Source organism: Sceloporus occidentalis, unplaced genomic scaffold (assembly GCF_023333645.1).
Source record: "Sceloporus occidentalis isolate IW3139 unplaced genomic scaffold, rSceOcc1.0.p SCAF_2, whole genome shotgun sequence".
Lineage (NCBI taxonomy): Eukaryota > Metazoa > Chordata > Lepidosauria > Squamata > Phrynosomatidae > Sceloporus > Sceloporus occidentalis.
Window position 1 is genome coordinate 168,793,353 of NW_028316982.1, and position 27,723 is coordinate 168,821,075.

The 27,723-nt window shown below is 38.9% G+C and overlaps 1 protein-coding gene across 1 annotated transcript; it reads right to left on the reverse strand.

The window, feature by feature from the left end:
* On the reverse strand, positions 1-27,723 carry LOC149319270 (interleukin-1 receptor-like 1). The gene is made up of 10 exons (XM_089508405.1): positions 27,654-27,723; positions 26,719-26,899; positions 26,011-26,179; positions 22,873-23,035; positions 19,142-19,210; positions 11,267-11,387; positions 9,269-9,423; positions 7,211-7,351; positions 4,340-4,507; positions 1-356 (listed from the first exon to the last, which is right to left on the reverse strand). Exons 1-10 carry the CDS (start codon positions 27,721-27,723, stop codon positions 1-3), a joined length of 1,593 nt encoding a protein of 530 aa, XP_089364531.1.

Consider the following 27,723-nt stretch of genomic DNA (forward strand, 5'->3'; position numbering starts at 1 on the left):
TTACAAATTAATATATGCAGAGCTCATTGTAGTAGGCTTGCGCCTTGGTGGCATTTGATATTCCACATGTTTCCAGAATGCAAAGCTTGTTGAAGTTGGATGAGCCATGTAGTTTGCTTTCCATTTTATAGTTCCTCGCTGATGAATGAGATGTCTGAGAGACTCCTGAAGCTGGGCATATTCCCCAATTCTCTCCATTTCCAATAGAATGACTTTCACATCATTTTGGATTAGAGCATTGTAAAATGCAATCTGGTGCTCGTACATAAAACATTCACTCTTGGCCAGGCATTCTGTAAGGAGGATTATCAGTCTCCTGCTCTTTTGTATTCTCCTTTCAATTGCATTAATAGCATCTGTCAATATGTAAAGAAATTAATGGGGATGAGGGCAAGAAAACTGTTGCATAAGACGCTTGCCAGTATTCAGAGCAAAGCTTAAAGAGTGATTTTTAAGGTGCTGTAGGCTATGTTTCAGAGGAAGGAACTGGCATAACCACCTCTGAATGTTTCTTGTCTAAGAAAATCCTATGAAATTCATGGGGTTGTCATAAATTGGCATGCAGCTTGAAAGCACATACACATACACTGGCACACCAAAGCTATCTATAACATTAGCAGTACAGTAGTAGGATAATGCTCTGGAATTCAGAGTGGTGGGTGGCTTCCACATTATATGCATTCATCTTTAAAACAACTTCCCAGACTCCAAAGAGTGGATAACATTTGTCCCACAATATTTCTTTCCATCTGGCTTCCTACAACAGATTTATGCTGACTTGGAAATTCTCAAGACTCCTGTCAGGTTGGCCACATAACTTTCTGAGTTTGGCTCTAACCTCGTATTGTGTGCATGAATCAGGCCTGCTCACCCACCCCACCTGCTTTATGTAGCAAGAGAATCTTGTACAATGGAGGTTGGCAGAGACCAGGCTTGGATTTTGATTTTGATTTTTTTAAAGCAGGCATCATGAGGATTTTGATAATTTATATATGCAGGCTAACGTGCATATACGTCATGGTAGAAACATGGTGCCTTTCACATGCTATTGCCCCTCACATTATGAATATGCAAACTGATGTATTTATCACATCCATTTGAAAAGAAAAGGTTTCATTGTCTGTTGGGTTGTCTTCAGCCAAGGTTACCAATACATACAATGTGATTTAAAGCAGCTGACCCAGGGAGCACATTCAACACACCATTTTCCTACTTTGGCAGAAATATATGGAGCATCATTAACACCAGCAGGACTAAGGACTAAGTCACACACATCTGCCTGGTTTATATATGTTAGATATTTATTTTCAATTATCAAAATATTTCTGTCCCACCCATTATCATTCAGCCCCAGGGCAGCATGCTATTTAAATAATTTAAGGCCATTTTAAATAGAAACAACATAATAATTCAAATAGAGTGAAAATGTATTACTACCCCGCCAGTCTAAAATAAGAGGGAAAAGCTAAAACAGCTAAGAGCGTGTGCATATATACACTTAGCAAGTGATAGAATCAAGCCCCAAAGACTTTAATAAAAAGCCATATTTTAACTTGGGCTGCATCTACACTGCAGACTTAATACAATTTAATGGCTTTAACTGCCATAGCTCAAAGCTATGGAATTCTGGGATCTGTAGTTTTGTGGGTTATTTAGCGTTCTCTGTCAGGGAGCTCTGGTGCCACAACAAACTATAAATCCTAGGATTCCATAGGATGGAGCTGTGATGGAGTCAAACTGGATTAATTCTGGATTAATTTATTTAGGCAGTGTCTGCCTAAAAGTGGCCAACATTGGCACCAACCAGGCCTCCAAGGGAGAGCATTCCATAAATCTGCCCTGCACACTCAGGGCCAGGACTAGACTGGCAATGGTTTTCCAGAGGACATTTTCATCTGATGCCTCCAGACTGTGGAATGACCTGCTAGAAGACATATGACAGCTGGAATCACCAGACACATTTAAAATATTGAAGACACAACTCTTCCAGCAGGCCGACCCAGTCCATTTTAAAACATGACTTTTTAATTAGTATATTTTAAAGAGTGTCCCCATATGAGTATACTTTAGTGGTTTTATAGTACTGTATTTTAACTGTTGCCTTTATGTGTTCTCTTTTTAATTGATTTATTTTAATATGCTGTCCCTTTATGATGCACTCTTGCCACTAGTGGCATACAGAGGAAGCCTCACCAGAAGGTTTCAGTTCTCAGACAGGTATGCAGAGGTAGACATGCTCCTTCAAGTGTCAAGGTCCCAAGCCATTTAGGACCTAGAGTCGCATCACCAGCACATACATAAAGGTCTTTTCACACAGAAGGTAGCAGGTAGCACATCAGTAGTGGCTGGCCCTTTTCTCTTATTTCCAAGATGTTTTTCCCCAGTCCATTTCCAGTAGCAGAGACGACTTAGCTAGAGGGAGGGATCAGTCTTAATTCAACTGAATGGAGTGGGTGAAGATGGACAACAGGGTAGCTCACAGCTTGCAGATGTCTTTCCATGGGAAGAGAAGTCCCCCAGCTTTATATAAAGCTTAATCTTCTCTGCTAACCTCAATTCGATGTGCAGTCTTTATGTGTTGAAGTCAGGGATGGGAAGCATACAGCCCTCCAGATGTTGTGGAACTGTAACTCCTAGCATTCTTCACCATTAGCCAGGTTGCTGATGAGACTAACACCAGCTGGAGGACCAGATGATCCCTACCCCTGAGTTAAGCTTTCTTAAATGTTTTTATACTTAACTTTAATTTTCCTGCCTCAGAATATTTTTTTAAAAATGCATTAAGTGAGCAATAAGGGTTTTCTTTTTTGTTGTTTAAAATGCTACCATATTGAATGTGAATGGTAGGGTTAGTACTTAGAGATAAAGGCTAATGTACTCCTTGTATTTCCTGAACCAAAGAAAATGCCAACATCTCTCCTCCCACTTACACACTGGGCCAACCTCCATCTAACCAGAGCATATGATTTCTACTTCTCAACATATGGGTTGGCAGAGAAATAGCATAAGACTTTTGATTTTATTTATTCATCTCAGTATACTACAAGGGCCTGGTGGAAACACAACAGATTTGTTGGGATAATTTTTGTCTTAACCTTCCTGCCCACCATAGATCCCAATTTCTTTTGGTCTGCAAAAAAATCACCAAGCAAGCAGCTGAATCTTAGAGCCATTTGTTTACATTTCTCTGGATGACAATGCCACAGATTGCATGTCTTGCCAGTATGATTCTGTATGAAATCTGAAGTGAAATGTGAACCTGAAGAACTAAGTTGTTCTAGTGTATAAGAACTTTATCATACGGGGAAAAGTGGAAGTTTAAACTGGACAGAACCAGTGGTTATCCAGGGTATTAGGCACAATTTTGCAATTGCTTTTCAGACGATGCTGCATGAAAACCGCTTAAAATCCAAATAGAAAGTGACATGAACCAGGGAATAGGCATTTTAGGGAAAATACTGTGTTTTCATTTCCATTTGATTCACGAATTCACTTTCATTGCACAATTGTTACAGTCTGATAACCACCTGGGCGATTCTCCCTGTTCCCATTGTTCCTTTGTTATGTCGCAAGGGAGGCAGCCTTTTTTTAAAGGGGCAGCAGGCACACACAACACAGACACACACAGAAATGGCTTGCTTCTCTCCCTCCTTCCCTCCTTCACATGGCTCTCTGTGTGTGAATGTGTCTCCTCCTTAAGCCTTTCCTATTAGCCATTAGCTGAGGAGAGGCAGGGATGCTTTATAAAGAAAATTATGTAAATAAAATCATTTATTTCTCTCTGTGACTTCAGGTGATGCAACTACTGCTTCTGTGTGCATGTGCAAAACACTTATTTCCAAGCCATCAATGGGATTTTTCCACATTTTTCTGAAAAACAAATGCATTTTTGACCCACTCTGCCACAATAATAATGTGCTTTTAATATATTATGCTCTGTGTATGATAATCAATTGTACATTTATGTTCTTTTCCAGGAGGCCAGCACTTTAACCATTTTTGGGATGCAAGCACATAGGTCCCCATGTGATAAAGTCCTAAGAGTTAAAGCTGAAAGGTCTGTAGGTAACTCCTACTTTGTATGTCAACAACACAGATGTGCATAAAATGTGTGTGCGCCATTCAAACATGTCTAGTCTGGTACAAAATGCAACTTGCAGTGGCCTCAGGTATGCTTTTCCACCACAAACTGTACTGTTTACAAATTGGAGACATGTATTGACTGGCCGTAATTGAGGCTGGAATCTGGACAGATGAGATCAGAATGGCATCTTAAAATACTTTTTTTCCCCCACTTCCCCCCAACCCTTTACTACAGAACATGGATTTAGCAGCTTACCTTCTCCAGGCAACACATCTCTCCCGTAAATACACAATTTATATCCACATTTGTTTTCTAGAACCTCTGGTAGAATCTGATGAACAAAAGAACTCACAAAATTATTTTCGAATATGCCATTGACATGATTTGTGGGATAGATAACATATGCATCATATATTTTTCCATCTGTGAGATAAAATGAGAAAGAGGCTCAAAGCTAGAACATGAATGGGGAGAAAGCTGATAGTACAAGTTAGAAAGGCAATCTTGGTGTTGTCAGATTAATTACTTTATTGTAGATCATTGTGAATTTACCCGTGAACCATTTTCTATTATGCTGCATGCCTCTTACTCAGTAGATTTTGAAAAGAATGTATTAAAATGAAACTCAACTCAGGAGGATTTTTGGTGGAGTTGTCATTATTCAGGTTTTTCAAGAAAAGGAAAGTTGCATAGACCAGTGGTTCTCAAACTTTTTACTCTTGTCACTACCTTTACTTCTACATGCAGATGTCATGCACTACCACCCAGGTCAACATAGTACATGAATAAAAAATATTTTGTGTGTTTAGCGTACATATTTATTTGCACATTCATGTCTATCCATATTTTAGCATTTTATAAGGAGATAACACTGTTCAAATTAAAACAGATTTATTTAAATAAATTCAATATTTAACTAAACACATGTGTAAATTTTGCACATTGAAAAAGTTTGGGAGGAGGAGGAGGAGGATCAGATCAGGGTCTCCTAGTCTTGTGCCTCCCTTGAGGAACTTTTGCACCCAACCTCCATGGGGGTCCCCCATCCCACCATTTGAGAACCACTAGCATAGACCATTCACTGAAGCTGTCTAAATAGTTAGAAGTTCAAGATTACGGTAATCAGTAAAGGTTTAAAAAAAAAAAACCTGAGCGTGAAAACAATGGCTTCATCTGCACTATAGAAACAGTGCAGTTTGACACTGCTTTAACTGCCATGGGTCAATGCTATGGAATTTGGAGATTTGTAGCTTTATTAACTATTTGGCTCTGGTACTACAACAAACTACAAATCCCAGGTTTCCAAAGCATTGAGTCATAGCAGTTAATACAGAGTCAGCCTGCATTATTGTTGTAGTGCAGATGCAGCCATCATCTTTAATCTGTCCACTCAGCATGCTATAGAGTAAATTGCAGGGTAAGAAATGAGAAGGTATTGTAAACATATAAACATACAAGGTTTTGTCTATATTTATCTCTGGTTGCCACTTTATGAACTAGGAAGAACTAGAATCATTTCACACACCGGCTTGACTTTTCTTTAGGCTCTGAATACTCTTGACCTCATGTCTTCCTGCCCACCAGTAGGTGGGCATCTGATAGGCAACTGCTTGGACATTGTGTGAACAAAATCCTAGACTAGACAGAAGATAGCAATGGCAAACTTCTTCTGAAGAAACTTGCCAAGAAAACCCTGTAATAGATTTATCTTAGGATTACTATAAGGTGGTAATGACTTGAAGGCACATAACAACAACAAACTCTTGACCCCAGTCTTCCTGCCCACCAGATGGTGGGCATCTCATAGGCAACTGCTTGGACATTGTGTTAAAACTCTGGACCAGATAGGCCTTTTGTCTGATGCAGCAGAGTTTTTCTCATGTTTTCATACTTTTATCACTTTGTGCACTCCTTCGCCAGATAGTGGACAATATTTTTGCAGAACTCGAGTACAAAACACATAAAAGGCCAACAGAGGCCAATAAATGCCCACATAATATCCCCCACAAATTGTGCATTAATCAGGAGGACAGAGCATGCAAAACCATCAGGAAGGTAGAGCATGCAAAAACAGACATTTTCCCATTTGTTTCTCCAACAAGTTTGAGAACCAGCATCATGCAATGGCTTGAATGTTGGGACTCCAGGCATCAACATTCAATTCCCACTCAGCCATGGAAACCTACTGGGCAAGTCACACTCTTTCAGTCTAGATTAACGCAAAGGCACCACCCCTCTGAATAAATCTTACCAAAAAAAAAAAAGCTCAGTGGTAGGTTTGAGTTTGTAGTTGTTGTGTGCCTTCAATTCATTTCCAAGTTTTGGCGACTTTAAGGAGAATCTATCATAGGATTCTCTTGAAAAGATTTGTTCAGAGAAGGCTTGTCATGACCTTCCTCTGAGATTGATAGGTTGAAACTTGCTCAAGGTAATCCAGTGGGTTTCCATTGTCGCTCTGTGGGATTCAAACCCTGGTCTCTAGAGTTCTAGTTGAACACCTTAGGGTCAGAAACAACTTGAATGCGCAGAACAACAATCAAAGTTCAAAATATAAGGAAGAGAGAAGAGCTGTAAAATGCAAGTTCCAGGAAAAGGAGTCTCACATCTTTCAGCAACATTTAAGCCTAGATTTTCATATACCTATTTTTTTTTTCTAAAAGCGGGGTCGGTAGAAAAGAGTTGTCCTTCTCACATGCTATGATAATTATCCAGAGAGCCACTTAACTTGGCATACAGTTTTGTACAATATTTTTTAAAAATGCACATTAAATGCAAAAGAATATTTAATGACATGTCCATATTCACCCTCAGTAAGATTATTTTTTTAAAATACTCATTTCATTTCTCCAGCAATGTATTTTAAGCACCCTAGATTGATATTTTATTACAGTGAGCTGGTAAGTCCAGTGACTGGTTTTCTGGAGCATCTGAGCAATCTTTATCCTGTTTGTGGTCTGACATCTGGTGAAATACAGACAACTGATAATTTACCATGATAGGCATTCTATCTGCATAGGGAGCCAAGTATCTATAGACTGTGGAACAAGAAAATGGTCTTGGCTTGAGGATATCCTTGTGTCTTTCAACTAATTTGTCCAGTTGTACAAATTTTGTTTCCTTACTCACCATGACTGGATTTAGTGAAGTTAAATATTCTCCGGTAAAATAAAACAATGTCAACTTGAAACAAATAGTAAAGCATCCCCAAGAGCTTTAAAACAAATAATACAAGAACAAATGCTACAATCAGGTAGGTGTTGCTGTGACCTAATAAAAAGAAAAGAAAATATTTATAGAAAATACTGGCCAAGATCCCATATCAGAGGTTATGCCACGTATTTTTTTCAATGACTGAGCCACATCTCTGACATAATATGTGAATTCCAACAATGTGTATCAAGGCTAGTTGCACAATGGGAACCCATAGCACAAGGATGCCCATTATACAGTGGAATTCATTGCACAACGGGCAGGCTGCAGACTCTGCCTGTGCAATGGACCTGAAGATGTGGCTATGTCTCTGCTCCAATGTCCCTAACAATACACTGTGCATCACTGCAATTCATCTTTGCATGCTCACATATTGATTTACAATGATGTAAATATACCTAGCAGGATACCAACCATTATCTGGAGCCCTTTCTGGAACACAGAAAACATTATCTTGGTGATGTCAGAAATGTCAGAAGAAGAGTGAAATGATGGTGTCTGGGAGTTTTGTGACCTGAGTCTTAGGGACAGACTGTACCTGTGAGATAAAACACATCCTTTACATATATGCAGTCCTGGGCATCTCCAGGTTGGTATCGGAAAGTATCACCATCCAAATTAGTTGCTCCCAGTCATTGCCGTTTTGCAACCAACACGGAGACAGATGGTGCAATGTTCTGACTCATACAATTTCGTACATAACAGTTGGCATTCATCCCAACCATTATCTCTCATAGTTTGAGTTACTTCAGGAAGAGGGAAAGCTTTCCAGAGCTTGGTAAAATGCTTTTTTGGACAACAAATCCCATATCTGTAGACTGTGGAACAGGAAAATGGTCTTGGCTTGAGGATATCCTTGTGTCTTTCAATTAATTTGCCCAGTTGTATAAAATTTGTATCCTTACAAAACCCCAGCATCAAGGCTCATTTCAAAACTAGTGGCCATACTAGATGAGGGATTCTAAAAGTTGTATTCAAATAGTATGTTTTCCATGTTTTGACCCTTTCATAAATATCTACTTCATGAAAAGTCTGCTACACTTTCTGATAGTGCCCTTCCCAAATCAGGTGTTCCTGGACTCTAACTCCTGTTAAGCTTAGCCAGTATGTCTGATGATGAGGGATGATGGGAATTGCAGTCCAACACCACATGGAAGAAAAGGTTTCTACCATCTCTGCTGCACATGAAACTGTTTATTTATTGTTACATTACATTTTTGACCCAAAAGCACTATAACTCAGCTCTCCTGTAACTAAGCCTGCTGTGTAACTGGGGGGAAATGCACACTCATTTCTTGGATTCAGAACTCCTTGGCCTCAGAAAATATTTTACAATACAGAAATTATGCATTTTATGTCATTCCATTTTGCTTTTATTCCAACGTTTTGTTTTCTAGTTCTTGGTGTTTATCTGGAATGTACCTTATCCATCACACACAAACACTTTTTTGGACATGGGACATTTTAAGCTCAGAATCCTAGCACACAAAGGGTAAACAATAGCAGACTGAATGAGGTTTAATCCAATTCATGACAGATAGCTCACAGTAAAGTTAACAGATGTAGTAAGAGGGAACTCCATCATATATTAATAAATTATCATATATTAAACAATAAACACTATATATTAACAAATAAATAAAAAGCCCAAGCCCAAGCCCTGCAAAAATACACAAATGCCCTAAACTTTAACCAAGTAAGGTGCTGCATGGAACAATGATTTGTAGTCCTTAGATGAAGTTGCCCTTCAGCTTACTGCTGAGCTGACACAATGCAAAATCAACTGTATTTTGATTACTTCTTCCACAGAAAATATTCTTTCTATCCCTATTCCAGATGCAATGTCCTCCACTCATAACCTTCTCTTCCCACTGCCAGACATGAGGAGCCTCACACCTGGAAATATCTAATATCATTAATAGCAAGAACAGTGCCAATCATGAGAAACAAAAATAAGAGGAAAAAGTACCTCACCTGTAGATGGGGCTTTGCGCAAAGTAACACTGACTCTTTTGTACCCCATGTCATTGGCCATGAAACATGTGAAATTTAAGCCAAGGTCCTCTTCCCGCAATTTATTGATTTGTAATATGGCCACCGTAACCTGATTTTTGTAGGATTCCATATACCTAGCAGAAAGAAGGACATTAGATTTGGCATCCTGTTTGCCAAACTCTCTCACTTTGCCAGCTCAGGATCATTCTTGGCCCTGACGTTTGGGGACCAAAACCTGAGGGCTAGGGAGAGCCCCTCATAATGTCATTAAGAACCAACTTTAGTTGCTCATAGCTGGTCACTAAGGGTGCATCTACACTGTAGAAATAATGCCATTTGACACTACTCTAAGTGCCGTAGCTCCATCCTACGGAAGCCTGGGTTTTTTTTTTAATTTTACATGGTCTTTAACCTTCTCTGCCAAACAGTGCTGGTGCCTCGCAAAACTACAAATCCCAGGATTCTCTAGGATGGAACTATAGCAGTTAAAGTGGTGTCAAACGGCCTTATTTCTACAGTGAAGATGAAACCTACTGGGCAAGTCACACTCTCTCAACCTCAGAGAATGGCAATGGCAAACCTCCTCTGAACAAATCTTGCAGTGAAAATCCTGTGATAGGTTTTCCTTAGGGTCGCCATAAGTTGGTGACAACTTGAAGGCATACAACAACAAAAATGTCCCCCAAAGAACACATACGTCATATTTTCCTATTTGGAAAGTAAGACAGAAATCTTAGGGGCTGTTTCCAGATGAAGCTCAAATGAAGAGATTATTCCTTCTCACTTTCTTAGAAGTATGGAATACAGAACTTTCGACTACTGGCTTCTAGCCAGAAGATGGATCCAGAGCAGAATGATGGGTGAATCCTCGTGCCACAACCATTAGGAAGGGAGGGAGGAGCTAATGATGGGCCTGAACAGGCAGGCCAAAATAACGCTGCTTCAGGTCACTTTGGAGTTATGCTGTTTAAATGATGCATGCTTCCTAAGAGGCCAGAAGCTGTTCCAAAGCCACACTCAAGTCCTAAGGACTGGAGCGCAGCTTTGGCACAGCTTCTGGCAACTTAAAATACATGTGTCATTTAAACAGCATACCTCCAAAGTGACCTGAAGCAGCGTTATTTTGGTCTTCTGTTCAGACCCTAACTAACTAAATAGATTCCTTGGAGAGTCTTTGCAAGTTGCAGCAACAAATTGATTAAGCTTTGGAATTGATAAAAGCTGGTGCTTTCCTAGCTGAGCTGGTGATTGCACACAGTGCTTTCCTCTTACTCAGAGATGAGTTCCACCAAGAGTAGAGAACTGTCACCCTTATCCCCTGTCTTGAGATGAGCCATAAAAATTGGAGACTCGGGGCTGTGCCCTGAGATCTAGCAATCCTCCACTCAGGTGAAAACTTCACCCAACCTGCAGGCTTTTTTCTTTTTACCATCATTTGCAGTTGTGTGCCTTCATGATGTTTCCAACTCATGGCAACCTTAAGGCAAATCTTAAGGCTTTCTTGGCAAGATTTGTTCAGAGAGGGTTTGTCTTTGCCTTCCTCTAATCTGAAGGAGTGTGACTTGTCCAAAGTCACCCAGTGGGTTTCCATGGCCCAGGTGATTTCAAACCCTGGGATACAGAGTCATAGTCCAACACTCAAACCACTACACTGCACTGGCTTTGTCACCAAGGAGCATTATTTTTTAAAAATGTCTCTCTCTTTTAAAATTAATTTCAAATGGTATTTCATGTAGTTTAAATCACAGTATGCCACATAATTGTAACTTGTATTTTTAAATAATAGCAATAATAGGTTTGTCTTAGGATCACCAAAAGCTGCAAATGACTTCAAGGTACACAAGAACAACAATAATAATTTAATGTTTTTTTAAACCTCCTTTGAAATATAAGAACATTGTTGAAGGAAAGAGTAAAACATCTAGTTAAATTAAATTTTCAAAACTTGAACTCCTTATTACATTAGCAGGCACTTACGTTCGATTGAAACGAACAAAACGCTCAGGATCTTTTTCATCAGTACATTCCCAAAAGCTGGTGGCCTGTATGTCTGCTCCCTCACCCACCAACGCCTTGCAGGAAAGGTTCTGAGATGAACCTAGAAGGAAGAAATCCACAGAGAAAAAGAAGTGATAGAAATGCTGTAACATATAACAAAAATGCCTTCATCAGATCCAGCTGTAATCAAATTCATTCATAAGAACTGTTGGCTAGGTATGGGGATTCAGATATGTGGTTTTATCTTAATGTCTAGTCAGGACCCATTGAATTCAGTGGGGTTTGCGCTCAAAGTAGTAAATATAGGATTGCATTTTAAAAGAACTGAGGAGTAGAAGGTGGAATTTTTTTTCCTGGTCGTACTTTTGTTTTGAGTGATATTAGTATATTACCCAGGATCATAAATAAGAGGTTTGAATAAAAACCATAAAAGAAAAGAAATATTTCATTATTTGGAAAAAAATCGGTTTGACATAATGTGTATCCAAGAAACAAAGATTAGGAGTAATGAAATAAAATACTGTACTTAAGAAACCCAAAATTAGGAAGTCTCTTTTATTATTCTGATGAAAAGAAAAGGAGAAGAGGAGTGGCAATATATGTAAGTAGAAAATATGAGGCAACAGAGATATTTAAAGATAAAGAAGGTAGATATGTTGCTATTGAAATTGATGTAGGAAATGAAAAAATAGAAATAATCAACATATATGCCCCTTTGGAAAACAAAAATACATTTTTAAGAAATCTAAATAAAGATCTAACAAAATGTAATGGAAACAACTTGATAATTGCTAGAGACTTTAATGGAGTTTTAAAATTAAAGAGAGACAGAGAATCTAAGAGAAAAATTAAAAATAACCAGGGTAAGTTACCGAAGGCATGCCTTGAGATAATAGAGGAATTCAAACTAATAGACGTTTGGTCATACTTGTATGAGAACAAAAAAGGATTTACCTTCTGTTCAGACTCTTATAACTCCCTTTCTAGTTTAGATTTATTTTTGGTCACTGGAAACTTAGGCCCGTTACACACGAGCAGGAAAGTACGCACAGAGCGTGTACTAGGGTCAAGGCGGGGCAGTGCTTCCGCACCACCCTAACCCTAGTGCGCACTGTGCGCGCACAAAATGGCGGCAGCCATTCTGCACGGCTGCCGTCATCGATACGTCACGGCCGCACTGCCTCCAAACGAGGCAGCGCGGTTGTGACGTATTGGGGTCGCGGCAGGGCGCCTAGGGCACCCTTTCCATGACCCCAGAAGGAGCTCCGTTTTGGAGCTCCTTCCTGGCTTGGTCCGCTGGGTGCAGCCTTCAGACGGCTGCGCGCAGTGGACCAAAGGAGAAAGGGGCCAAACAGCCCCCTTCTCCTTCTCCCTGCCACCGCGGGGTGTCCTTGGGGCTTGAAGCCCCAAGGACACCCCTTTCCAGGCTGCGGGGAAGGGGCCTTTTGCCGCTTCCCCGCAGCCCGGAAAGTGGCGGATCGGGGCCTCAGCGGCTGCCGCTGTGTCCGCTGAGGCCCCGATCCAGCGGGGAAAGGTGCGCCTACAGGCCACCCCAAAGGGGCGGTCTGTAACACGCCTCACTTACAAAAATATATAAGATGGCCTAAATGTCTCTTAGGACATTTTTTAAAAGAAAACAGTTATATAAGAAGATCGTAGTTATAGAGAAAAGTTGTTGGTAAAAGAGAAATATTTTTTATGGGAAGAGCTGTTAAGAAAGTATTTACTACAAACGAAAAGGGGGGGATGGTGGGAGTGGAGAAAAGGTGTTGTATTTTGGAATGCAAATATACATATATGATGAATGTAACACGTAGGGGATGTAAATATTGTAAACTCCAATAAAGATTATTTATATATATATATATATATATATATATATATATGATGGATATCGCTCCTATGTTGATGTCCAACCATAATCAAATTGTATTGACCTTAGAAATGAATGCTGGAAAAAAACAATGGTACTGGAGATTAAATGACAGAATAATTAAAGATGAGAAATTCACTGAATTTATGAGGAAAGAAATAAACTTCTTTTTTAAGGAAAATCTTACAAATGATGTAAAAAGTAAAATTGTATGGGATACTTTCAAATCCCTGGCATGAGGGCTTTTGATTAAAAGAGGAGTAGAAATAAAAAGACAAAAACAAGAAATGGACGAAAAAGACAGACAAGAATTGAAAACATTAGAAGAAGCAATAAGGAAAAATAAAGATAATAGAATAAGAAAACAATATATTTTATTAAAACATAAATTACAACAGAAAAATATAGAAGAACTAGCTAACAACTTAAAATTTATAAGACAAAAATACTTTGAAGGCGCAAACAAGACTGGTCGATGGCTCGCATACAAATTAAAAAAAGAAAGAGATAAGAGAAGGATAAACAAAATTAAATTGGGAGAAAAAATTATAACTAATCAAGATGAAATTAGGAAAGCCTTTCAAGAATATTATAAGGAATTACTTAAAGCCAATACAAAACATAGCAAATTAGAAGAAAAAATAAGAAAATATTTAGGAAAAAAGAAAATAAACAAATTAACGAAAGAACAAATAGAAGATTTGGAAAGACCTATACAAAATGAGGAAATTGCACAAGTAATAAGATCACTAAAGGATGGTAAAACACCTGGGCCTGACGGCTTTACCTCTCTATTTTACAAAACCTTTGAAGAAGAAATCATAAAAGTATTAAACCTAGTATTTAGCAATATTAAGGAGGAAGCTATACCTAATATGTGGTACACAGCTAATGTCTCACTTATTCCAAAAGAAGGTAAGGACAATACAGTTATGTCAAATTATTATTATTATTATTATTAACCTTTATTTATGAAGCACTGTAAATTTACACAGCGCTGTACATGCAATCTTTTTAGTTAGACAGATCCCTGCCCTCGGGCTTACAATCTAAAAAGACATGACACAGAAGGAGAAGGGAGTGGTGGAGGGAAATTACAGGCCAATAGCCTTATTGAATATTGATTATAAAATATTTACAGGAATACTAGCTAAGAGGCTGAAAAAGATTTTGTGTAAAATTAACAATGATCAGAATGTTTTTTTGCCGGAAAGACAATTGAGATACAACATAAGAACGATATTAAACATAATAGAATACTACACTATTCACAAAGAAAAAGAAATGGCATTAATTTTTGTTGACACCGAAAAGGCATTTGATAGTATATGATGGAAATTTATGTTTAATGTGTTACAAAGAATGGGAATAGGTACAAATTTTTTGGCAAAATATATATCAACTGTGTTCGAAAAAGAAAGTGCAATTAATAATAAATGGACAAAAAACTGACTATATATCAGTGGAAAAGGGGACAAAACCAGGGTGTCCACTCTCCCCCTTACTCTTTATAACAATTCTTGAAGTTCTCCATAACGCAATTAGGGACAATGAAAAAATAAAGGGGACTAAAATTAAAGGGTATGAATACAAACTCCGCACATATGCGGATGATGTGGTAATAATTTTGGAGGACCCATTAAAAAGTATAGAAACCATGTTAACTGAATTGAAGGAATTTGGAAAATTATCAGGAATTAAAATAAATAAAGAAAAGGCATTGATGATTACAAAAAATATGAAAACGAAGAATGAGAATGAACTATCAAGCAAAGAAGGGATCAAAATAGTGAAGAAAATAAAATACTTAGGCATTTGGTTAACAAATAAGAACATAGAATTGTTTGAAAATAATTATAAAAGAGTTTGGACACAAATTAAGAAAGATTTACAGATGTGGAACAACATGGATGTGTCATTATTGGGTAGAGTGGCAACAATAAAAATGAATATTTTACTGAAGATGATGTTCCTATATCAAAATATACCTATAATTACTAAGGAAAAGTGTTCATGGATTGGAATAAAGATAGTAAAAAATTTCTGTGGAAAGGCAAAAAAGCCAGAATTAAAAATCAAATTTTAAAAAAAGAAAATGTAAAAGGAGGATGTGCACTACTTGATTTAAAGGTTTATTATTGGGCATGCGGATTACTGTGGATACAAGATTGGATAAAAGCCGATAAACCTAATTTGTTAAATATTGAATCATGTAACACAAGATTTGGCTGGCACGCCTACTTATGGTACCAGAAACAACAGATTAATATAGATTTTTTACGTCACGCAATCCGTAAACCCCTGCTAAGAATATGGAATATCATCAGGAAGCAGTACTATCAAAAAATGTGGGTGTCAACCCAGGAGGCATTTTTTAGCAGATGGGAAAATAACAAAGATTGGTTAAGATACAGAGATTTACTAAAAATAAATGAAAAAGGTGAAATAGACATAAAAACTAAAGAGGAATTGGAGGAGGAAGGAAAAGAATACGATGGTTTGGATACTTACAAATAAAATCCAAATTCAAACAGGATGCAATGAAAGAAGGATTTGAAATAAAAGAAAATCAAGCGGATAAAATAATTTGGGGAAAGGATAAAGGCAAAATTGCTAAGTTATATAAAGTTTTTATGGCATATGAATTGGAAAATGAAACTGTTACTGATAGTATGACAAAATGGGCACAAGAGATAGGCCACACGATATTGATGGCCAATTGGGAGAATTCCTGGGAAAGAACAGATAAATTCACAGTGGCACAAGACTTAAAGCAAAACTATCTGAAAGTATTTAACAGATGGTACTTTACCCCAATTAAAATTGCCAAAATGTATAATCTGAGCAAAGATAAATGTTGGAAATGTCAAAACAAAAAAGGATCATACTATCATATGTGGTGGGGTTGCCCAAAAATTAAAGGCTCTGGGGGGGGGGGGGGGATCCAGCATACTATACAAATAATGTTCAACATAAAACATCCTATGATTCCAGAAATCTACTTATTAAATATGACTTCTTTTTTGGGAAAAGACATAGAAAAAAAGTATTGGAGAATTATGTTATACCTTATAACAGCTGCCAGAATTTTATTGGCAAAAAATTGGAAAAGTAAGATGATACCTGATCTAGAGGAATGGTTACAAAAAATATTGGATTTAAAAGATATGGATAGATTGACTATGATATTAAAAAATAAAAAATGAAGAGGTTGATAATTGGAAGATATTAGACGACTTTCTGAAGAAATATTGGAATTTAAAAAATTAGAATAATGATACAATAACAACATAGTAATAGTGGGAATGTTAGATATGAAGAGTAATAACATAAATGAAGAAGATTATGAGATTTCGTTAGCTTATGTAAATGAGTGAGAAGTACGCAAGGATGGGTTCTTTGTTATATATTGCATTGCATTGTAATTGCTTGGAACGTCAGAGAATAAGATGTAAACAAATATGTTAGAACCTCATTGTATATATACAAATGTAAGAATGTTGTTGTCTTTTAATTAATAAAATTTTAAAAAAGAACCAAGGAGTACAAGGTGGGATTTTTTTCCTGGCCGTACTTTTGTTTTGATTGATATTAGTATATTCTCCAAAATCATAAATAAGAAGAAAGAGTGAAATAAAGCTAGTTAAAAATAGAAAGATAGATATACAAAAAACTGCTGAGTAAACTTTAAAAGAATGGCATAAAGGAGATAATTGTTTTAAAAAAAAGAACGAGATAAAATACTTGGTAAATGTAGTCCTAGGAAGCCATGAATAAGTTGGAAGACTGATTTATATAATGGTTTAGAAATGTATGAAAGTATGTATGAGTTGAAAGTAAATTTATTTAATTTTTTGTTTGTTTTTTTAAATAAAAAAAATAAACATATATTTTTTAAAGAACCAAGGGGAACATGGCCCTAAGCTTTCTCATCAACAAGTGGAACTGGGCTTTTGGAGGATCCAGATAAGCCCATTCCTCTTAAGCCATGCTAGACAGTCACCCTCCGAAAAGCCCACAAAAAACTATGGATGCCAGCCATGAAAGCCTCTAACTTCACATTTAAAAAGTTCTTATATCTTGGTTCAAATATCGACCAGAACAGAGTCTGCAGTCAAGAAATTAGAAGACTAGGTTTGGGAAGAGTAGCTAAGGACTTTATCACGTGGCCAAAAGTGACAGGAGCATAGCGGGGTGCTCCCATCACTATCGCACAATTGCGCAAAGATTATCGGATGATGTCACCATAATTCCATTATTATCCCACAAATAAATATTAATTCTAGCACCACTTCTCATTCACAGTACTTTCCATGGCACGAATGACTGTTTATCTATGGAATAATTATAGAATTATGGTGATGTCATGTGGCATTGTTGGATAATCTTTGCACAATTGCACAATAGTGATGTGAGGATCCCGCTATGCTCCTGTCACTTTTGGCTGTGTGAAAAAAGATGGATATGAAGAAAATCAACTCATTTGAGATGTGATGTTTGGGAAGAGTGCTGAGGATACTGTGGATGGCCAAGAAGACAAACAAATGGGTTCTAGAACTGATCAAGCCTGAACTCTCCTTGGAAGCCAGGATGACTACACTGATGCTGTCATACTTTGACTACACCAGAGGGAAGGCATGAATCATTAGCAAAGACAGCAATGCTAGGAAAGGTAGAAGGCAGCAGAAAAAAGGGTAGACCATATACCAGATGGTTAGACTCAATAAGAGAGTCCACAGGTCTGAATCTGCAGGAACTGAGCAGAGAAGCTGAGCTAGGGAGAACTGGCAAAGTCTCATCCACAGGGCTGTCATGAGTCGAGATGACTGGAGGGCAGTTAATAACAACAGTGTGCTCTAACAGTGTACTGTGGTATTTTTCCCAGTTGAGAAAAAAAAGGTGGCGGAAACCTGGGAAAACAGAGGAGGATTACAAATGAAAACAACCTCATACAGAATCCCGGACATAAGATGAGGAAATGAAACCAGGTGATTTCACAATAAATGCCAATAAATCTTTGAAAGCAGGCTTCAATCTCAAATCAAATGGTCTCTGCATGCTCACAGAGTTGGTGAGAACTAGCCCTAGGTCTGGGGCAAGATGCTCAATTATGCCCAGGCCTTCCAACATTTCACACATTTCACACATCAGGACACATGGGGGGCAGCAGTATCAATGTGGTCAAGATGGCAAAAGTTATTAATGAAAACACAAGCAAAGAGATGCTGCAGAAGTTTGTTTTTGACTGGAAAGAGCACAATTCTACCCTCTCCTCTTCTCTCCACCTGATGAAGTAATTGAGTGCAACTTTTGCACTTTGAACTCAGTGTGTAGCATCTGAAGTAAGTGGAGAGGATAAAAATGGAAAATGGAAGAAGGAAGAGAGATACTGGGAGATTTTAAAAGCAGTTGAAAAGTGGAACAACAGATTAGGATTGCCCCGTCAAATCAAGATATTTGAAAGATATGTGGGGCCCCTCCCTAAATCAAATGTTAACAACAAACCAAATGTTATCACCTTCTTTAAGTACTTAAATGATATGAAATAAGAACAATAATGAAAAACAATTATTATGAGAATAATATATTAAAAATTAAAATAAATGACAAACATGTATCAGAATGGAATAGTTGCTGAGTCCTTTGAGGGTTTTATTATTGTCATATGCTCTTCTGAAATCTTCAGATGTAAATCATAGAATCATAGAATCTTAGAGTTGGAAGAGACCACTAGGGCCATGCTTGCAAATATTTGTAAATAAGTAAAATACGAAACAAATAATGTTATTCCCATAATACAAATTGGAAACCAAATTGATCATAGCTTGTTCAAACTTCCAGGACATCATTAAGGCAGGCGTTTGCCTGTAAATATTTCTGGATTGCTTTTTGCATTGCTTTATTTCTTGGGTGTCGAATCCCACAGGATTTAGTCAACAGAATAAATTCAGATTACAGCAATTAAAGACGTAATGTCTTACCAATCTTGACTTCTATAACCTCGTTGTCTTTTGGATACAAAACTTTTAATGGTCTCCATAGAAGTTTTTCTGGGATATGAGAAATAGGTGGGAGATAAGAAGACATTATGTTAAGTCTGGCTTAGAAAATTTAGAATTGGAGATTGTGTCCATCAAAAACTTCAAGCGATTTTACAGAAGTGCTGAACCACCTCAGTCCATTTACAAATCAAACATATTTACAACTGTGAGGAATATCTCCATGTAATGTGCAGACTTTTCTTCTCATATTTATGGTACATTAATATTCTACTGAGAATTAAGTCCCAGTTGGCCAGTGAGACTAATTCCCAGATAAGTTTCTATAAGATCTCAGTCTTACATTTTTGTCATTCTGAACCCAATCCAATAGTACAGCAGGCCCTTGGTATCCACTGGAGTTTGGTTCCTGGGCCTCCAGTGTATACCAAAATCCATGGATGCTCAAGTCCCATTATATATAGTGGGGTAGTAAAATATAAATTATATAAGAAGGCAAAAATCAAGGTTTGCTTTTGAGTTTGTCTGTTTTTAATCATTTCAGGTCATGAATGGATGAATCCGTGGATATGTAGGGCCGACTGTATTCTAAGGCCCCATTCAGACTGGCATCAAAGACCTGGAAGGAACTGGGCTGATTCAGATGCCCCTCCCCCGAATCTCTCCGTTAGCAAGTGCCCACTACAAAAGAGGGGCATTTTAAATCAAATGCATTCTGTGCCTGCTGCCAAAGGTGCCTGCTGTCAATCAAGCGATCGTCATGGTGACGTTTTTGCAGGGGCATCGGAAGTGTCCTCCGCCCCTCCTTTTTTTTAAAGAGCCATGCACAAAATGCCCCAAAGTGTCAATTTTTTAAAAACCTCGTTTTTGTGTGTTGTGTGTATATGTGGGCATTTGGGTCAGATCTGCCCCTGTCCCCATTTTCAATCCCATGCAAGCTAATGCATCCCCCACTCCTTGCCCTCCAGAATGCCTCTTACACATGTAATAATGATAATAATAATAATGATAATAATAATAATAAATTCCTCACCTTGGAAATGCCAGAAAAGGATGCAATTGCCAGGCATTTTTTTTCTTTTAAAAGCAATTCAGGGCTGCCTCTGAATTCAGTAGCAAAAGCATGTTTCATTTTGTCTAACTGACAAGAGCAAAAAATGTAACATTTGCATTGGAGGTCAGCCCTTTGAATGTAACATTTGCATTCATAACATTTCCCCTTTGCTGGAAGCGAGCAGATGAAGGGGAAAGTGCACAAGCCGCTAGCCCTGCTCTATCTGCCTCAAGAAAAAAAATCATGCACATATTTGGTCAAAAATAATTTTTAAAAATATGAAAAGGGGGGGGGAGGTGCCTGATGTGAGCTCCGTTCGTGGCCTGCCTTTGACCTGAACTGATTCTTTCCCTCTTGCTACATTCTCTTCAGAGGGGCTTTGCCATTGCCTTCCACTGAGGCTGAGAGAGCGTGACCTGTCAGTTCCAACTAAAGTAGACCGATGGAATGAATTGGGAATAAAAGGGAAATGCAGCGCAGGCATTCCTGTAGCATCCTCATATAACACAAATAATAATAATAATAATAATAATAATAATAATAATAATAATCCAGGAGGAAGAGGAAAGTAGAACAAGCAAGCACCCAAAAAATAACGCACATAAATTGTCAAAAGAGGCTGATGTCCCTGCATCCCCCAGCTTGGACCCACAGCCCTACTTCCCTGGGCAATCCTCCTCCCTTCCAACCCTCACCTCCCTTTGAGCTTTCTCCACCACCCCCCACCTCCCTCTGACAATAATCCAGGAGCAAGAGGAAATGAAAGTAGAACAAGCAGCCTGATTTCCTTACATGCCCTAGCGTAGCCCCGCAACCCAATTCCCCCTGGAAATCCTCTTCCTCCTTCCTTCAGACCCTCTCCTTCCTCGGGGATGCCCATTGACCCTTTCCCCCAGCTCCTTCATCCTCCTCCTCCTCCTGCTCCATTTTAGAATGCCCTCCATGGCTCCCTTCCTCCCACAGCCCCTTTCTCCTCCTCCTCCTCCTCCTCCTTCATCACTTTCTCCACCCCCCACCTCTCTCTGACAGCTCTCTGCAGCCCAAAAGTCACCCCTGATTTCCCCCTTTCCTCCTGTCACCTTTTGCATCCAGATTCCCCTTTTTTCGGCTCTTTCCTCCTCCTCCAGAAGGGGGGCCTTCTGATGATGGGAGGGAATGCCCTGCCCTTTGCCCACCCTCTGACCTAAATCCCTCCCTCAATTTGCCCCGGTCATGATTGGGGGCAAGTTCATATTCCACAGAACCCAGGGTTTCTCAAAAGAAACGCTATTTGCGCCAATTTCTTTTAACCTGCTCTAAGGGGCATTTGCCACAGAACGGGTGTGCAAGCCTCTGATTCGCTTGTGGGGGATTCGGGGTGAATATGAACTTCACGTGCAAGATTCGATTTCAGAACCGTAGTAAATTGTAATGTGAATGGCCCCCAATTGTATTTAACTGTACAATCATCCCTCCACATTTGTGGCTTTGATTTTTGAAGATTTGATTATTTGTGAATTTTGATTAATATGTTATCATTAGGAATCTCTAGGTCCTCCAGCATGACTCTGCTGGAAGGTGAGTTGTGCTAGAGATCCTACATGTTCCTAGAGAAAACACCTCTCTAGGCATTTGTAGGCCCTCCAGCATGATTCTATGGCGGGGTACAGACCGCCGATTTGCGGCGGTCTGCCGCCGCCGCCAGAAGGTCCGCGGGGGAGCCGGAGCCTTCAGACGGCCCGACTCCCGCGCGGCCCGAAAAAAGAAGCTCCAAAATGGAGCTTCTTTTTGCGTCGCGTTTGCGACGTAGCGAGGCGCCAGGGGCGCGCTCGCTACGTCAGCAGCGGCGCGACGCGTCTGGACGCTGTGCGTCCGATACGTAAAGATGGCGGCGCCCATGTAGAAGGGGCGCCGCCATCTTGTACGGACGGAGTCCGTACTAGGCCATGGGGTGTCTAAAAGAGACGCCCCTTTTTTAAAATGGGACGTCCGGAGGACGTCCCAAATGGCAATCTAGAAAGCCCCTATGATCAACGTCTGGCAGATGTTGACCACAGAGTTGCACTGGAGGACCTGGAGATTTCAAGAGAGGTGTTCTCTCAGGTGAAAAAAATAGTGTTTATTTGCAGTTTTTCCACAGTTATGAGAGTCCTGTATCCTAACCCTAAAAATGTGGAGGGACCGCTGTATTTTAAATAGTACAATGTCTAAAATGAGATGTGGTGTTTAAAATCTATACTTAGAAGTTTGTACAACATGATTGAAACCATGCATCAACAACTTACAGATACTGGCAATAGCACATATTTGATGATGAATTATATGGGCACATTAGTGTTGTTTGAGAATATTAATAACAAACAGGCAGAAATAAGTACGAAGTGGTAATTCCAGCCTTCCAAGTAATTTTAGTGCAGTTCAGAAATAACTTTTCCTTTCATTGATGGCTGTCCTTTGCAAGTAGTACTGTATGACTTTTAACTCGTGAACATATTTGTGTTGTTGTTGTTGTTGTTGTTGTTGTTGTTACATTTCCCCCTCAAAATTGGGACACAAAGCAGGTGAGAATTTAAAATAACAATACAATTAAAAACATACAAAAGAGAGCATTAAATAGAATGAAACTATTACAGTATTAAAACTACCAATCAAAAAAGAATTTTAAAAACTATCCTCTTACCTTTAATTTTAAAACTCCTTGTTGCAGATACGTTAAATGTTTTGTTACCATGTCTGTAAGTAAACTGGCAAGTATATTTCCCAGTGTCATTTCCATTTGCATTGTTAATCACAAGCTCCTTACCAGCTGATGTGTACCTTGATCCATGCAGTTCTTTACAGTCCTGAAATACAAAATGCTGTTTTCATGTTTTATCTTTATTATGGTCTCGCTTTTAAACTCAAATGGCAAGGGCTGTAGCCAAACCCAATGAACAACCAAAGGCAGCAATCAGTAGACTCAAGGAAGCCCTGAAGTCTACAAAAATATAAAACACTTTGGGTTTTGTTTTTTGTTTTTATGTAGTGAAAGCTAGAATATTAGGCATGTGAAATGACAGAATAATTCTTCTCGTGCCTGAAAAATGGTGGGAAATAAAATTACTATTCTTCCCTCATGAGGAGTGTGAGATGATTACAATGTCTCATCCCTCACAAGGGGCAGCAATCACCCATTCCAATCAGAGGCAACAACAACACACAATTTCAACACCCCATTGGCAAGACAGCTTTCTTTGTCACTTGCTTGACTTTTCCAGTTTGAATATGCACACATTCTTGCATACCTGCAGTTTAATTGCACTAATGCAATAAAACTTCCCAAACAATGCATGAATTTCAAAAGGAATTTCCTGCCCATTTACTTCATTTACAGATGAACCATCTAAAAATCCTCACATCTTCTAGCATGGGTGGGCAACCTGTGCCCTGTAATGAGAATAGATGATGATGATGACAGGTGATAGAAACTCCAGTCTAACAAAAATGTGTGTGTGTGTGTGTGTGTGGATGTGCCTCCAAGTCACTTGTCAACTTATGGTGACCCCATGAATTTAATTGGATTTTCTTGGGCAAGGAATACCCAGAGGTGGTTTTTACCAGTTCCTTCCTATGAAATGTAGCTTAAAGCACCTGGTTGTCATTTGCTACCTCCAATCCCAGTACAGTGGTGCCTCGGGTTACGAAATTAATTCGTTCCGCTGTCAATTTCGTAACCCGAAAGGCTTTCGCAAGCCGAATTCCCATAGGCGCTAATGGGGAAAAGCCGCGATTCCGTGTGAAATCGCGCAGAAAAGCACCAAAAGTTTTTTCGTAACCCGAAAAAACTTTCGCAACCCGGAACAATAATTTCCTATGGGTTTTTTTCGTATCCTGAAAATTTCGTAACCTGGGTATTTCGTATCCCGAGGTACCACTGTACTAACCATGCCTGACCCTGCTTAGCATCCAAGATCAGATGGGATCTAGCACCTTCAAGTAGATAACTACAACTTCCTATTCCTGCCTTATCGTATCCTAAAGGAAAGCATGGATAAGTTGCAAAAACTCCACTAACAGAGTTTCCTTGACAGATGGTAAAGACACTGCAACGGTATCCATTAGATGCCATTTGCACCTTTTGTTACTGAACTTAATGCCCTTGATGGCCAAATTTTGATGTGGAGCCAACCACAAAGGCAAGTAATGTTGTTTTTAATTCTCAAGGTATTTTTTTTTAAAATGCTGATAAGGGCCTTGTCTCTATGGGCCAAAAGGCTCATTTCTCCCTTTCTGGTGATGTCCTCCTTTGGAGAATGCACAGCCCAAAATCAGGTCCTGGTATAAATAGTTCTCACAATATGAAGCACATTCAGCAGCAGAAGAGGGGTATAAAATGATTTTTTTTTTAAATACCTCATACTCCAGAGAGAGAGAGAGAGAGAGATACAAAAGGATCTTGTTGCACCTTTGAGACTAACTGAGAGAAAGAATTTGTAGCGTAAGCTTCCATAGACTTAGGACTTTATCACATCAGGCTCATAAGGTACCACAATTGTGACAGTCTGAAAAACACAAACAAACCAGCTTGGGGACAGTCATTATCACACAGTTTTATCACACCTTCATAAGACAGAAACTGAGGCCCAGCTGAATTGGTCTTCAGAGTCCATCATAAGCAGGCCTCTATCTCCAATGAATACAAAAAATGAAGCCTTCAACATGATTATGACATATCCACAAACAAGGTGCCACAAGAGTGTCCCAGGAAGCAGGGGGAAATGGCTTGAAGTCATTTCTACATGAACTAGACCAACAGTGCACTGGATAGTCCCATGGTTACAATGGATGGAACAAAATCCTGAGCTACACTCAGCAAGCTGCCCTAAGCATGAAGCTAGAATTCTGCCAGATCCAAGATTTAACTGTACATAATCAAGTAGTGAATAATAGAGAGAAATCACAAGTACCTGACTGGGTTCACATAAGTAAAATTGATTGTGTTTGGCACCAGATCCCTAGAATAGGAGAGGACCCTGTTAAAGGAAACAGCAGTTTTCGTTTCCTGGTCATTAACCTGAGCTGGTGTTGCATTGAAAATCTCTTCTGACTGTTGAGTGCTGAGAGAAAGGGGAAGAACTGAATTTAGTCTAGGCAGAAATTCAGGAGCCTGGACAAGTAACCTGGAAATCAAATTGACAACTAACTATTGGCATGCTTGTTTACTTTTGAGTTATAGAGTAGACCCTCAGAACTAATAAAAATCAACTGAGCAGATGTAATGTCAACTTGAAAGCAGCTTGTACCCTTCCCTAGAGGATTGGTAGCATAACATCTGTAAACAATATCAGTGTGTTAAGCAGAAAGAATCTGTGAGAAAGAATCCGCTACATCTGACTGTTGCAAATGCTCTCTAGCTGGTTGTCTTCCCAGAGGCTAGTTTTACAGATCCCTCTTGTTTTTTGAGTGCAGCATTTCTCACCTTAAACTGGTACTCTTTTGCTGACCAGAGCATTGTTTGCATCCTTGATAATTGTCAATCATCTTGTTTTTGTTCATGTGTGGCTGATTTCCATGAGCTCCTGCTGATCTGAAGTTATACAGCCTTTGCTGTTATCAACAAACTGGTCCCTCATATGAATGACAAGCACCTGGTATGTCTGTGCTTCTTTTAGGAGCCCCCTACACCAGATCATTGGTAATATTTGCTTGTGAATAAGTGCCTTCCTTGACTCGTTCAGAGTCCACTACCTATCCCATGTTCTAGAGGAAATTCAGTAGCATTCTTGTATTCCAAAATTTAGCCAGCTGTATCTCCCAACCAATTCTTGATAATACGTACCTTGTACCACTTGATGTTAAATATGTTCTCATAGTTATCAAATGAAGGGCAATAAATTATTCCAGATCCAGGACTTCCCACATTTTCTTGATACAGAGCATTCTCATAATAACAAATGCCTTCTTTACGTGGATATACTGTCACAGATATAATCTCACTAGAAGCATCCCTGTGAATAAAAAACAACTATAGCTGAATCTTCAGGAGAGGTAGCTGTGACACTGAAGCTTCACTGGCATAGCTACATCTCTCAGTGAGACCTCCCTGACAAAAAAACCTACTTTAAAAACCAGGCAGCCCCACCAACATAGGGATTTCCAGAAACTGGAGCGGTGGTGTGGAAAAGCATCCAGTCCTCTCCTGACAGTGTGCTGCATTGCAACAGACAGCCACAGGGACATGTTGCCTGTCACAAAATAACTGTCTCCTGAGACACTTCTTTAGTCACTGTCCTGTTCCCCAGAACCTCAGAAATCTTTGTGTTGATGGGGCTGCCTGGCTTATAAAGCAGGTCTGGGAGGCCCCTTCCATCATTGCAATGAAGCCATAAACATGAATTCCAAATTTTACAGTGTCATAAGTCTGGCTTACAGCATCCTAAATACTGAACAGGAATGTTAGCCAATGTGTTTTGAAAAGAAACAAGCAACAAAAGTGAAAAGAATTTTTGTTTTGTTTTGTTTTGTTTTTTGCCCATTTTCTACCTACTCAGAGTCAACACAGGTATAATTTCCAGAGTCTTCACGCAAAGCTGGCAGAAACCGAAGCTGATTATCAGAAGAATGTATTCGTGCTTCTTTGTCTGTAGAGATGTCTTTGTCATCATGATGCCAAGTCACAGAAGAGAGGGCACACTCCACAACAAAAGCCTCACCTTCTATTGTATAACCTGGTAATGAATGGATAGATTCAAAAACTCCAGTGCAAAAAAAGTCATGCACTCATCAGATCATTTGGTATGTATGAAAAAGGAGAGATTTTACAATTTACTCAAACTTCTGGAGAATCTGTAGATCTGCCCCTGTTGACCATCCCCTATCCCCCAGCTCCAGTGGGCACCAGGGACAGGACATGTGACAAATAATAAGAAAGCATCCCAGGGTCTAAGAACAATCTTTTTAGTGTATATTTTAAGAAATTAAAGAAAAGGTAGAGAACTTCTGATTACTTTTTGTTTAAAAGCTTAGTGGTACATTACAAAATATATACAGTGGGCCCATGGTATCTACTGGGGTTTGGTTCCAGGACCTCCGGTCGATACCAAAACTGTGGATGTTCAAGTCCCATTAAATACAATGGATAGTTGTTACCCGCCTCGATCCCCAAAACGGAAGAGGCGGGATATAAATAAATATTTTAGTAGTAGTAGTAGTAGTAGTAGTAAAATGGTGTTCCTTATATAAATGGCAAAATCGACATATAAATGTGTAAATCTATAGCATTTTATATATATAAAGTTTAATAATAATAATAATAAAATCAAGGTTTGCATTTTTGAATGTATACATTTTTGGAATATTTTTCAAGCTGTGGATGCTTGAATCCATGGATAAAAATCTGTGGATATGGGAGGCTGACTGTACAATGAATTGCTCATATTCAATACATTTTTGTGAGTAAAACCAAAATAGGATAAGACTTACCACTAAGGAATTCATCTGTCTCACAACCAGAGAAGGCAGCAAGCAAGGTGAAATACAAGGTGAAATACAT